The sequence below is a fragment of the Coturnix japonica genome, chromosome 1 (assembly GCF_001577835.2).
Source record: "Coturnix japonica isolate 7356 chromosome 1, Coturnix japonica 2.1, whole genome shotgun sequence".
Lineage (NCBI taxonomy): Eukaryota > Metazoa > Chordata > Aves > Galliformes > Phasianidae > Coturnix > Coturnix japonica.
This window is the reverse complement of record NC_029516.1, coordinates 30,699,598-30,714,448: the sequence shown is the minus strand read 5'-3', so window position 1 is coordinate 30,714,448 and position 14,851 is coordinate 30,699,598. Positions and strand designations below refer to the sequence as shown.

The following is a 14,851-nucleotide window of genomic DNA, read 5'->3' as shown; positions in this document are numbered from 1 at the left end:
AGTCCTTGCTAGTGTTGTTTTTCCTACTTGTCATCCCATTACTGTATGAAAACCTGGAAACAAACAGGACAATCATTCTGTGACTCAGAATGGCCACTTTTAAGGGCCAGTGTGCCACTAAGGGCACTTGCCCATATGCCAACCAATTAATGCAGCATTAGTCTTAAAAAAAAACAAAAAGTGCAAAAATGAACTTTAAGAGACAAAATAAAAAAGCTAAGGCATACTAATGCATTTGATGACTCACTGGATCATCAGCTCAAATGGATTTCAGAGATATGGCTAAGCTTCCCGTTATGCATATATATACATATTTTAAGGACAGGAGTGGAGCTTCTAGAAAAATAAATGGCATCTTTTTTAACACTGATTAGGCAAAGCTTCTGACTTGCCAGTGGTGAGCATTCTCTGTCCCACTCCCTGGACTTGCAGACTTCTAATCGTGACACTGCATGTCAGCAGCTTGCATAAATTTGCCATAGTCACCTCTGAGTTGTAAATAGTCTTCAACAACAAGGAAATTTCAAAGCGCAGACACAATAAAGCTCACAGACAAACCACCAGCTTCAAGCTGGGGTAAAAGCAACAATTTAAAACCAAAGATGTCACCAGCCACCATTAATCTACTTTGCTCCACAAAGTCACAGAAGGCCTGCTACATTAACAAGTTCTTAGCTACAATTACCAGCAAGCCAGACAGTGTTCAGGAACGATTAATAAATAAATTGAAGAGTTTTGACTGGTCCAGTTTCTGAAAAACCTTTCCTCTTCATTTGGCATGTCTTTGCAGTCTCACCACCACCTGCTAACCATGCCTTTATAAGGCCTGAGGATACCTCGTAAGAAACCCTCCATGACAAGTATAACTTGCTCATTTCCCACAGTCTGCCTTCTGGTGTATTGTCCAACGACCACCACAAGGTTTTGACATTGAAAAACCAACTCTGCTCTATTTACCTTACTCCTCACCATTCACCATCCTGCTTCCCTTCTATGCACTCGGATAATGAGGTTCAAGACATGCAGCTAGAAAGGGAGAATAAACATCAGCAGACAGGGCAGTGACAGAATGGGGCTGCATAGCAATCTTGAAATTAAAGAGAAGGATATATCTTTTTGTACTAAGCTTTAGCTACTCAAATCCAGGACTCCTGGAAGGCACACTTCACTGGCTCTTGTATGATGTGCACAAAGAAGACTAAACGTAACCAAAAGATGAAAAATCATAAGCCATTTCCAGCTGGGTCATTGTATTTCACGCGTTTCATATCCTTCTCTTTATCTCATATGAAATCATACAGACCTTCCATAATTCTCATTTGCATCTCATCTTTATAAAAGGTTAAACAGTTAAAGTCTAGGGAGAAAGCTTGTATGTCGTGCTTTGTGATACTTGTGTTAGCAAAATATTTAACTAGAGAGTATTATTTTATAGGAGAATTTTACAGAATGTCATGTTTTTGAAAACATGATGAAAATCCTTTTATTACCTATACAAGTAGGTAGATAAGCTTAAATATAGATATTTTTAAAAACAGGAGCTGGTAGAGTTGTACTGTATTAAAAACATAAGTGAAAAGGTGAGCTCTAGGAGAGTTCCAGATTAAGCCATCAAAACAAGAGACAGGAGGTTTTAAGAATGTCCTGCCTTGTATATATGTCAAACAGAAGGCACTAGAACACCCTCCTAGCCTCTAAATGTAAGTACATTTACCATTAAGATAATATTAAGCCTCAAATGTGACTTAAGCTAAAACTTTTTCTCTCAACAATTTTATGCATTATTCAGTTATTGCTGTTAAAAAAGCAGTTTAAAAAAAAATATGTTACATTTCATCCCAGAACACTTTAGAAACTATGCAGCATCACTGCACTAGCTGCTGGTACAACAATTATTAGATGGCATGTTCGTATCAATAATATAATGGAAAATATGTATTATAATCACAAGGTAAAAGCTATTTTATTAACCTCATCATAAGCCAATTGCCTGCCAAGGTAAAGATATTAAACAGAATTCAGTAACAGTCCACAAAATGTAACCATAAAATGTAACCCCATTACCATTTGGCTTCAGACAGCTCAAATAGTAAATCAAAAAATTTGAAATGCATTTCAACACATATTACAATGTGCAGTCTAATTCATCATGAGCTTCAAGGGAGAAAAATAAAATACTTTCAAATTGTAGTGTCTAGGAGAAAACGTGGAATGAAAAGCGCCTACTTTTGAAGCATGACAGGATAAGACAGGTTGAGTCCTCCCAGGAAGCAAAACTATTTTAAATACACTTACTCCATTAAACCATCTTCTGGAGCACGAAATTTCTATCCTATCCAATTCTATAGGAGTTCTATTATTAAACAACCATCCTGCCAAAAACAGTATCTTCTTGCTTTATTCTAAAAGTCACTCTCATCTATTATAGGCTCTTGAACCAAGTTGAAGTCAATACTTAAAAAATGCCACGATGGCTTCATATTATGATGTAAAACAAGCATAACTCATCTGAAAACTTGAGAAGAGGCTTTTGGCTAGCTAGATCTCTAGCACTGAAGAGGCATGGGGGCTACAGCAGTGCTGCAGTGCGTGTCCTTGAACATGAGCTAACAGAGTCAGTTCTGTTACTAAGCTGATCTCTGCTCTTATATAAGTCAACCAGGGTTGCCTTCTCTGGACAAGGGATAGTGCCAGAGTCTGAACAAAAATAGAAGTTCAGCTATTGTCTTTGTGCCTAGAGAAGTTCACCTTATGTACTTCCCCTAGGTTGAGCTCAGGAAAATGGTTCAGTGTGTTGACGCACCATTGTCAACACGGCATTAATATTTTAAGTTTTTCCATTCGTTAGTACTTGGTGCGTAAATGTGACAAAAGAGGCCAGGACCTTGCTTTGTCCTATATTAGATATCATAGGAAAAAGAAAAAAACAAAACAAAACAGAAAAGGAGTGAGAGCCAATCCTTGTTACAAAGGTTTTCAGTGCAAATATAAACTACTCAACAGACAGGAAAGAAAATCATTTTCAGAAATGGGAAATCAAGACTTAAAAGATTAGTCTCAGGAAGTGCGCAGCAGAACTGAGAAACGTGTCCCAATGTGCTCAGTTCTAGCCCAGCACTACTCTTCCTTTAGACCGCACACACCCTTCTTGTTTTTTCCATTCAAAAACTGACATCTTAAAGAGCAAGTACTCTTTAACAGTGCCTTATTTTGAAGGAAACCCTTAACACAGACCACTTGTTCTTAGAGAATTTAAGGCAAAGTAGAGGGAATCTCAGGAATTCTTAGTAAGTGCCTGCTTTAAAGGAAAGAAATAAAACACAGTAGCAAAGTACAGAGAGACAGTAAGATCAGTAAGACCAGTATTGTCCTGGTGAAGGACATAAAGAAATCTGTTGTGAGGCAAGGAGCAAAAGTCAATTTGTTTCACTCATATCACTTATACACTTGCTATAACAGTAAAGCAGATGACATGCAGTTACATTAAGCAGATATTTGCATTTCATGAGCAAGGTAAAAGACACATCATGCAGGCATTGCTATAGTAACAACGCATTTTAACTGCTGTAGTAAACAGCATGAAGTCTCATGTTAGCCGGTGGAATAAAAGTCACAGCAGTGCCTTCATGCCCAACAAATCATATATGGAGAACATTTTAAATGGAATGTCACAGCAAATGCCTTTTTTTTTTTTTTTTGTCAGAGAAATCATCTGCCTCTACTGAAGCATAATACTATTTTCATAAGGGACACACTAAGAAAAATCACTGAAGAGGCCTACCTAAAAATATTGATGATAAACATAAGAACTGAGAAATGTTCCCTTACCTTTCCATATGATGGAAAGCAAATACAAGTCTTGGACAGTATATATAGTATACAGTATACCCCAGAATCCCACTTAAAAGTCACATGATCATTTAAAAAACTAATCAAGTCAGCAGAAAAGATTAATGTAATACAGCGAAAAGAACACAAAAAACTATTATTTTGACAGTTTTTATTTGTCGTCATGTTTAATATTTACAGAACAGAGGCCACAGTATATTGCAGGCTCTCATGTCTCAAACAGAGGTGCCTTATTAGAATTTGATTATTTGCTTAGCATCTAGCATAGAAATTGAATATCACAGTGTGAATTGCCAACTTGATTGATTTCAACTGCTATTTCAGAATCAGCAAGATTTTAATCTTCCAAATAAAACTAATGAAAGCAAAACCAATATGTCCCCAAGAAAAGATTCATCCATGAAAAAGAACGCTTTCAAAGATCTTTGACTGTAAAGTGACCACCTAAGCCAGAAAAAAGACTAAGCAAAAAATGCCTTTGCTTTGGGCCATGAAGCACGGTGGCAATTGGATCATGTTTACATACAAAGGGTTTTAGATATAATTTTGTATCTGCAGTAATGCTAAGTACTTCCATCAAAGACCAAGCTCAAAATGTGCAAGGTATTCTGTATTTATTTAGCAAAAAGACACATCGCCCCTGACTGCCCACAGGTAACGGTCCTATATTTCCTAGAAAGGATCCTCCCTTTCACAGCATATGGCCTCCATGGATGGAGTTTTATTACGGAGGAATGGAAACAAAACCCCATCTGGGGTTGCAAAGGAAAACACTGTTCACTCCAACAGAAGCTAATGGATTTTGTAGGACCGCAAATCTTGGTCAGCCAGCATGGAAGTCATCTACCAGCACTCAAGACCTTTGACTGTGTATACATCAGTTGCTGCTTGCAGATGTCACTAGTCCTCTGAGAAACTGAAATGTTCCCATTGCATTTTGTTTGTAAATGAAACTACTGCAAGCCTCCACGCCACATAATTCCTTTCTCCATCTACCACATAGGTCATAGCTTCACAGAGCACTTCTGCAACTGCCAAAAAAGGAAGTGACTTACATAAAGCAAAGGAACTTCAAACTTCTGCCTCCCACTTCCTGCACAAAAGAGTGTATCAAGCATTCAAACAAGTTGGATAGATCAACAGGCTTTTGATGAAGCTCACGAGTGACACAAGAAGAAAACAGATATCAGTCACAACCGTGTTAATATTCGAAGCTTTTTTAACTCAGTTAAAGTTTCTGTTTATAATGCACTCTCAAAGGTAAAGTTTCCTGAACTGAATATGTTTATGATTAATCAAAGCTGCTTTTAGAGCAGAAGTCTGAACCAACTAAAATTGATTTTCAACATGTGTAACACTATTCAAGTGTGAATTTTGGTAAAAGCAAAGCTCTGATTGACCACTTACTGACGTTGTTGCTTGGGAGAATTCACATTGCTCCTCCAAACATAACAGCCTTTGGGTGTCCCACTCTTAATATAAATTTGCTTTCCAGGGGGCCTCACACCATTTGTTTATTCAGAGACCAGCTCATTAAATTCCTGACTTCACTGGGCTTCTCTAAGTATTACCACAAATATTAGAACTAATTCCTCAGATTAGTATTCTCTAAATATACATATTTATATGTATATATACATATGTAAAAATCAGAATCAGCTATATGTACCAATTACCACTCCATTCTGACTTCCTTCAGTTTCACTGGATAACTATCACTCCTTCAGGATCTAAGGCCCGCTATTGCTGTTGGTGATGACTGGTTGAGGTAAGAAACTAGCAGTAACACGCTGAAAATAAACCCCTCAAACTGCTATCTATCAATGATGCCTAATGCAAGCCAAGAACCACAAACTGTACATGCTTTTTATTTTGGCAATATGTACTGTATGGATGACAAGGGAAGCATTACATTGATTGGTACCAAGTTGCTTATAAGCAATTTAATTGCTAATAAAACATAATAAAAGGTTTCAAATTTCAAAAGGCTTTCAATAATGCTAATAATACTTTCTTTTTTTCTACAAAGGTGTACACGATGAAATTAACAGGCAGCTCTGACTGCTGTCAGCAAAAAATCAGCATCCTTCCTTCGGCAGCCTGAACAGTCGCCTTAGTTCAAACTGATCCAATACCACTTCTCAAAGTTATCGCAGTACTGAAGATTAAGATGTGACTGATGTGAGAACCACTTCGTTCAGACAAATTCAGATATAGCTACTACCGGAACATTACTTGATAAGGAATCCAAAAAAAGAAATTCAGCTGCAATAATCTATCAGATTAGTCCACATTTCTAATACTCAGCAAGCATTTTATGTAACAAGTACTATCCAATGCATCAACTTCTCACGGCACAGCTGTTGTGAAACACATAGTTCAGTGCACTCAAAATTCTATGTGCATCACAAAACTAATCCCAGGAGGTCTGCTATGGCTTTGCAACAGGAACAGGGCTACAGCTACATAAAAAAATACGGAAAAGGCAGCAGTCAACCTTAGTTGTATGTATATACAAAATAAATATATTCTCAGCTGTAGCATTAACTCAAGCTTTTATTTGCTGTCACAGCTGCTAACACAATGACAAAGAATATTCACATCCTGTAAGAAACACTATATGACTAGAATGCGTCAGTGATCCTGCAATCTGTGTGTTCACATGCAGAGCAGCCTGCACTTCTGATTGCAAAATGGGCCTAGATTCAGCAGCAAAATTATTGTTTACAGAAAGATGCACTGAATTCACTCATCATATCTATAATAGGCAATGAAGTATTTATTCTGGTAATACATAGTGTAGCCAAATTCAGCTGTTAACAACCCATCAGGTTTGTGCATGACATAAAAATGTTGTAGAGCTATTTTAATACAGGTAGGTAAGATGGTGAAAGCATCAACCACTACTTGAGTGGTGGCTATTATAGGATGATGGCAGCAGAGATCGACTATGAGACTGTACATATGTGACACTGTACACACAGATCAACGTGACATCACTTTACCTTCACCTCAGATGTCTGTCATTTCCCAAGGGAAGTATTCAAAATGGGGAGAATAAAGCATGGAGATGTATGGCTCTAACGTCTGCAGGACACACAGTCTATACAGAAGGGGGATGCCATGGTTAGTTGACCAGGTCTCACTGCACTCCATTGGGTGAAGGCTGGTTATCTCCCAAACCATGAGAGCTGGTAACTCCCAAATCATGCCTTGTACAATATACCATCAATCCAAAGTGCCTGAAAGTGTATATTCCTAGACCTTGACTGGATGCCCAAGGTTTGAAACAAAAGCAATCCTCCTTATGGATCTTGCCGCTAGCCAAAGCAGCAGTCAGGACTGTTTTCTTAACTAAACTCTGAAGGAGTGCACAATAAAAGCCCTTTCTGAAAACTGTGCAGGTTTTAGTCAGTGACAGAACATATGATTGTAATAGGTCAGCAGGGGCATATTTTCAGTTCAGTGTTGAGAGCTAGGGGCAAAAAGGCATAGTGAGGAATATCAGACACAGAAGATGTAAGGATCTATATAATCTCCAAAGAGACTGAAGGAAAACACATGGCTTGAGAATAAGTGTTAGCTGTTCAGCTCCTAAGCCAACTTGGCAACCTCAGTGCTGAGCAGCCAGAGTGAACTGCGGAGATGGCTGAATGTATATTCCCAGGAAATACAACAAAGCTGGTTGGAAACTTTACTGGAAAACTACCACAAAATACCAGCTTGTGAAGAGCAAAGTCCCTCATGACAGAATAATATATTTGGAAAAAAACCCAAAAAACAACAAAAAACATATTTCTAAGTGCTAAAAACATAATTTCATTTTGACTCTTTTGGAAATTAAATGCTATAATGTCTAAAAAACGGCTCATTACATAACATGATAAGAGCAAAGGCAAGGAGAGTCAAAATCCCAACAAAGCATTTCAGCTCAAAATGTTAGCTCTCAGAATTATGCTTCATAAGCAGTTGACTTTGTGAGTGGGTGTTTTATTTCATGTTGGAACAAGATACTTTTTGTTGCTGCATTCTAAAAGTGGAATTTCCCCTAAAGTGAGGATTCCAGATTCTGTACTGCACTAAGTATTATTGTTTGTCATCTTCTGAAATTTATATTCTGCAAATGCACAGACCACGGGAACTTCTGAGTTGGGATATGATCAAATCAAAGAGTAAATACATCCTCTCACTTTTGAGAGAAAAACAACAAGACGATTTCCTTTTCAGCAATAGAAAAGGAAAGAACATCTTCCCCTTGCACTGCTTTCCTCACTTTCAATTCACGAAATATCAGTTCCAAGATCCAACTCTCATCAAAATGAAGTAATCATGTAATTCACTACCTAAAAAGTCCCCAGAATTATTTGGGTTCTGATTATTTGTCAACCTTTAATGCAGAATTAGCACTTTTTTGTGTTAATAGTTCAGGTAGCTGCATAAAATACTAACATAGCAAACTCCCAATAGCATTCAAAAATCAAAATTGCTGTCCTTGTAGCAATTAACATCCTGTTCAGTGTTCCACACTGATGGTTTTGTGTATGAGAATACTCACTCTTCTGTCTCATGGATTCACTAACAGTTATTGAGAATACCTAATTTAATGTTCATTAGCAAATACTAAATATGACACACAACTACTTACAGAAACATTTTGCCATGACATGGTGCATAGTGATATTGATGCTGTTCACAAGTGATCCTTCTCAGACCAGGCTTCTGTTGCACTGGAATAAGGTCTCAGATTTGACAAAATCTTGGCTGGCTAAAGATGAATGAAATACGATAATCGAGTGCCATTTAATTTTGTAGCTGTGTATTCATCACTATAGTTAGATCTTTCTAGGGATTCTCACAGCTACCAACCTCAACAAGCCAAACTGCAGCATCCTTAAATTTGTTGGTTGTCTCCTTTAGTGTCCCATTATTTCATTCTCTACAAACCAGCACAGGACACAGATCAAATTATGAAATCTTTGCTAATCAATCTTCAGTCCACTTCCACATCTTGAGTCATAACTAACAGACAGTGCTTTTATACCACACAGGTAACAGTTTGTTGACAATTGCATCAGTTAAAAATAATTTAATTTTTCAATGTATTTATTGTAGCAAATACATATTGCTCCAATAAGGCAAATGACTGTAAAAAAAAAATTCAGCCTACACTTAGCAACAAGGACATGATTTAGAAGGGAGCTGTTAGAGTTAGGGTAGCATGGTTAGGTTGCAGTTGGACTTGATGATCTTTAAGGTCTTTTCCAACCTGAGCAATTCTATGATTCCATGAATTTAACAAACAATTGGAAACAAACATTAAATCTTTAGGCACATTATTCTGTTTCTTTCCTGTTTCTCCTTCCCCACCAAAAAGCTTCCCAAGGGCAAAGGATGAAGTAGAATTAAATTTAAAACAATTCATTAAGAAAAACAAGAAGCAATCACAGCATTTCTTAAAGTATTAAATTCATTAACATCCATGAAGGACTGAGACTAGTAATGTAGGTAGGTACACAGACATCATCAAGGTATAGAGGTAGAGTCATTTGAGAATGATTCACATGAAATGAGACTCCACAAGAAGTAAACCTCTTATTTTAACTGTTTCAAAGGAGGAATGTATTTTTGATAGATCAGTTAAATGGTTATTGCTATAAAAAAGGAAATCCATCTGGATATATTTTAGAGACTAGAGTGAGGAACAATTCACAACTAACCAACTTATATTACTACCTCCTCAGGCAAGGCTTTCTCAATATCCTTTGAGATTCCTACCCTGTAAGAAGAGTTCATTGTAGAGTGACAATATCACACTCTCACAAAGAGTTCATAGCCTGGCCATCTCCCAGGGAACGCAGAAGGTACCTCACTGAGGCCAGGTAATAACAGTTTGCACAGGCTTTCTATCAATGTAAGATGCACTCAATGAGATCAGAGTATTGCTAGTAAGTACGTATGGAAAACTCTGAATTTATAGACTCCAGAACACTCAGCTCTCATGATCAGGAGCTTCTCAATAACTTCCACAGCCACATCAGAATTAACTATCCCAGTTCTAATTAAGATATAATTTGTCCCTATTTTTCCAGATGCTTCCCATATGAAACCTAATACTTTCCTTGTAAAGAACATGTATTTGCCATCCATGAAGCTCTTAATTTCATGTTTAAGGAAATGATACAAAAGCTACCAACCTATGAAAACCAAAGAGATACACCTCAATCTCTGCATGAAATAAAATATGCTGTCTCCCCCTGCTGGCTCTGCATTAAATCAAACCAGTGTTTGCCTATTACAATGCAGGAGGATAGTACAGAGGCAGGAATAAAAGGCTGGGGGGAAGAAAATCAGTTGTGCCTGCCTTTGGACAGCTGTTGATCACCTAAAAATTTAAAGGTATGACTACTGGAAACTTGTACTCCTATTCCAAAGTAAACGTAGCCATAGCAAGTCATTGAACAGACTCCAGTGGCTTTGTATCAGATCTTAACATAAGAAATAACTAAGTTTTGTCTGGTCTGGGATACTCAAGTCTGGACTTTCTGAGCCATAAGCTGAAAGTTAACACTAGGGAACATATTGTATTAATAATAAAAATGTCTAACCTGAAGAGATGGAATATACCAACCTAGAGAATCCTCAAAAATCTGCATGCCCGTGGACTGATATTAGACAATAAACTGTTACCTTGACATTTCAGCTGTTATCTCAAGTATCACTGGCAAATTAATGGAAAGGGGCATTATGTTCAAAAAACAAGTACAAAAGTCTCTGAAAATTGTAAAAACACATTCATATTTAGGATGAAATCCCACATCCCTTTGAGTCAAAAAGTTTCTAACCATACAAATGAGATCAGGACGTTCACACCTTCAGAATTTACAGTCAATCCTCTAAATACTTAAATGCATGCAAAACAGAAATACTCTTATTTAAAAGTAGACTGTAGTGTATGCTTAATATTGAAGACACAATTATCAAGCTGATGTTGATGATGAAAAATAATAAGTGAGAAGAAGAAATATGCCTGGAGTCGTACATGTCAGCCAAGATCTTTCATGCTATGCTTTAAGTCAACCAAAGGAACATTTATAAACGCTTAAAAATGAATAGACCAACCTATAACTAAATTATGTTAGCACATGCCACTACAGTAAGATTCTTTTTTTTGTTATATTTTACATGCACCTCAAAGCTCCTACCAGGCATTTTTGTGATGTGACCATGCTTTATTTACTGTACCTGAACATTTCTGTACCTGTCACGCTGCATGTTAATAAAAAAAAATAAGACAGGAAACAGGTTATTTTCACATTTCCACTCTGAAGCCATATTTACTATTTATTTTGACACATAACATTATATTTTTTCATTTTAGCAGAACTAATAAAAGCATTTCAGCATGCCTTTGGATGACAATTTTACCAAGCCTCATAAAAAGGTTCCACTGTGTTGGATGAAAAAGCTAAACAATTAAAGAACAGCAATTCTCCCCTTTCCCACCTGCTCCCTTTGAAACCTCCAAACACACACGTGCTGATAAAGATGTTTGGGGAAAGTAAGTTTGTTTATACTAACGTTCCTCATCTTGAATCATCAGCTCCATAGAAAGGAGCTGCATGCACTATTAACAAAACACTGAGAAGACAGTAGCATTTTCCACCTGTAGCTACACAAAGCTGTAGCTACAGCAGCCTATCTAGTCAATAGCTTAAATCAAGCTGCGCTTTGCCAGGTGCAACAGCCATCACTGGAAGCCAGTCGTGTAAGAAACAGCACAGTCTGGCCTTATGATTTTAAATCAAGGGCGAAGGCTTAATTGAAATACTGCCTATGTTAATGAAATACACGACTTACACTAATACACATGCACACAGAACAGCACTTACGTCGTTTCTGGGAAACTGCCTGTAAACAAGCTGTGACAATGTCGCAGTTCTTCTGGACTTTATGCACAAGCCTGTCTTTCAGCTTCAGAAGATGAAGTAACTTTGCGGATTGAACAGAAATCCTGTGATTCAGTTCCCGTTTTATAGTCATCAATTCATCCACACCTGCCAATAAGCAGAAAAAAGAACCTCAATCCAGAGCAGCCTATTGTAGTTGACGTGCAAAGGGACTTGCCCCCAAGGCATTTACATATATACGTTTCCCATATACTGGAAGATCTATTGAATGGGACGATCCCCAATTACAAACATGTTCAAGATCTGAGCCAAAGTCTTCAATGCTCATTCAAACTAAAGTACCTCAATTAATTGTGCAGCGCATTAAACTTAGCCATCATACTGCGATAAATTTGAACCTTCATGACAGATGCAGCAGAAAACACCTCGAGCAGCAAAATCAGGGGGTACATTTTATATATAAAAGACTACCTGGGAAAAATATGCAAAAGGAGTAAGTAAATGGTAATAGACAAAGGAAGATGTTCAAGAAGCTGCCTGCAAAGCTAGGGATGCAACTCCAGGATGAGCTCTAAGTGGAAAACTATCTCCACTAAAAGGTAAATGATGTAGCTTCAGTTATGGCCTTCACTATTTCCACTGGTCATGGTGGTATCAGAGCTCTCAGCTCACCAAAGTGACTCAGTTTACTTCTAATGTTCCTGCTGACACTTGTGCAGTGAGCTTTGGAGGGCTCTTAGATTCTCTCCTCTGTGTGCTTCCTGACAGCGAAAGCCTGGGTCTTGCCTACCACGTGCTACTACTCTTCAGCTCTTTGCTATGGAACAACCTGGTGAAGTTTGCTGTTGCTGTCCCGTCAGCTTTCTTCCTGAGACTGTTCTCACACCCCACTGCTCTCAGTCCAACCACGTCTCTTAAAGCCGAAAGAAAAATCAATCCAAAAAATCCATACTGTGGTAATCAGATCCAGTGAGCAAAAAGTTGATGCCTAGAAATGCTAACCAACTGAGGGGGTGGGAGAGAACCAGGAATGGCAGCAAGGGCTGCTGCTGGCAAAAGCAACTCTATATTCTGCAGCAAGCAGCCCATCTAGATCAGTCCCTGCTGCTCAGTCAGCACCCCCTGTCACTGGGATTGGGCAAAGTGATTTCATGCCACGTTGTATCAGGGAACAAATTAAACTGTATTCCTGCTGACATGGACAGTCATCACCAAAGCAGTGAGGTGAATTGTATCTTTTCTTGTTCACCGCAGTTAGCTTTCCCTGTAAAAAACATTAATTACCGTTGCAGAAAAATTCCTTAGTTTTAGTTCTGGGACATACGTTCCCATGCAAACTAATTCTTGTTGAGTCCCAGACACTGTGGGGCATACAGAACATGAGCCATATCCTGTACTATCGGGTTGAGTACCATCATCTCGTTAGGAAGCCAAACAAGGAAGCAGACAGATGTTTGCACAGCTTGAGAAACTGTCTATTCACCTCCTGCTTTCTTCTGTCCTTGCCAGAAACAAGGATATTCTGACACCAGGAAACAAGAGAACTTTGTATGGCCCTCTTCACTGGGCTGGCTTTGGGTCTGTAAGTCCCATCCTTCAGGAAGTATTCACTGTTACAGTTGCACGAGCATCGTGAGCTCTTTGACAGCTTCATTTTGGTTAGTTTTTACTTTGCATTCATTTGGCTTTCCTTGGAGACAAGTCTACCTGCACAGTAAGCCTGAAAACTGCAAAACTGAAGTCTTAAGAGAATTACAAGAGCCTGAAATTGGATGCCCCGTCCTTGGAGGTGTTCAAGGCCAGGTTGGACAGGGCCCTGGGCAACCTGATCTAGTAAAGGTGTATGTTTGGTGGCCCTGCCAGGCAGGGGGTTGGAACTACATGATCCTTGCGGTCCCTTCCAACCCGGGTCATTCTGTGATTGTGTGAAATCTGTGAGCCACGTTGCGGTCCGTACCTTTGAGCCGCAGGTACTCGGTGCGGCTCGGCCGCTGCCGCTGCAGCTCCCGCAGGACGCGGGGAGGGGCGGCCACCTCGACGGCGCTGTAGAGCTCTGTGAGCAGCCCGCTGACCAGCGACGAGGTGCGGCTGGAGCGGCCGCTGCCGGGAACCTCTTCGTCCTCCTCGTCCTCCTCTTCGGCCAGACTGTCCGCGCTGCTGCCCGCCCGGCCGCCCGCGCCTCTCTCCGCCGCCTCCATGTTCCGCGGCCGCTCGGCAGCGCCGAGTTCCGGGCTCGGCCCGTTCCACGTTCGGCCGGAGGCGGCGGGGGGAGCCCGGGATCCGGGGCGTTCCTGGCGGGCAGGAGCGGCACCGCGTCCTCCCCGCGCACCTCGAGGCGTGGTAGAGCCCGCGGACGGGGCTGCACCTGCGGGCGGCATCACCGCCCGGCGGGCAGGGCGAGGGAGGAGCGGGGTTTGAGCTGCTCGGTAATGGAACGGAGCGGGTTGGCGAGTGATATTCAGAATAAAGAGCTACGCTGTTTGTTACAGAATCACAGAATCACAGAATGACCCGGGTTGGAAGGGACCGCAAGGATCATGTAGTTCCAACCCCCCTGCCTGGCAGGGCCACCAAACATACACCTTTACTAGATCAGGTTGCCCAGGGCCCCGTCCAACCTGGCCTTGAACACCTCCAAGGACGGGGCATCCACAACCTCCCTGGGCAGCCTGTTGTTACGGCAAGTGTTAAGCTTTGTACAGATATAAAACTATTGGAGAGCGTCCAAAGGAGGGTGTGAAGATGGAGAAGGGTCCTTGCTGGGGGCTGCTGATGTCCCTGGGTGTGCTCAGAGCAGAGGAGCTGATGGAGGCCTGATGGCTGCAGCTCTTCGCATGGAGCGGAGGGCAGCGCTGAGCTCTGCTGTGTGTGACAGCGACAGGGCCCGACGGAACGGCATGGAGCTGTCAGGGGAGGGGCAGCTGGGTGAGGGGCTGCACCAGAGGGCGGAGGGCACGGCTCCGAGCTCAAGGTGTGTTCGAGCAGCGCTCGCAGACACGAGCTCTGTTTGCGGGCGGTGCTGCAGTCGGACTCGATGCCCCTTACGGGCCGCCCCGCATCCAGCCGGTCCCGCCCCGCATCCAGCCGGTTCCGCC

At 40.5% G+C, this 14,851-nt stretch overlaps 1 protein-coding gene across 3 annotated transcripts in view; it reads right to left on the bottom strand.

Moving 5' to 3' along the window:
- The window catches only part of TBC1D30 (TBC1 domain family member 30), a 40,478-nt gene extending 26,381 nt beyond the window's left edge, over nucleotides 1-14,097 (bottom strand). Inside the window, exons 1-2 of one of the 3 annotated variants that reach the window (XM_015855563.2) lie at nucleotides 13,714-14,097; nucleotides 11,739-11,903 (exon numbers count right to left, since the gene is read on the bottom strand). In XM_015855563.2, coding sequence (XP_015711049.1) covers nucleotides 11,739-11,903; nucleotides 13,714-13,954 — 406 coding nt within the window. In that variant the 5' untranslated portion in view covers nucleotides 13,955-14,097. The remainder of the gene's footprint in view (nucleotides 1-11,738; nucleotides 11,904-13,713) is intronic. The other 2 variants (XM_015855571.2, XM_015855575.2) reach the window with 2 other exon arrangements.
- Between the last annotated feature and the right edge of the window lie 754 nt (nucleotides 14,098-14,851).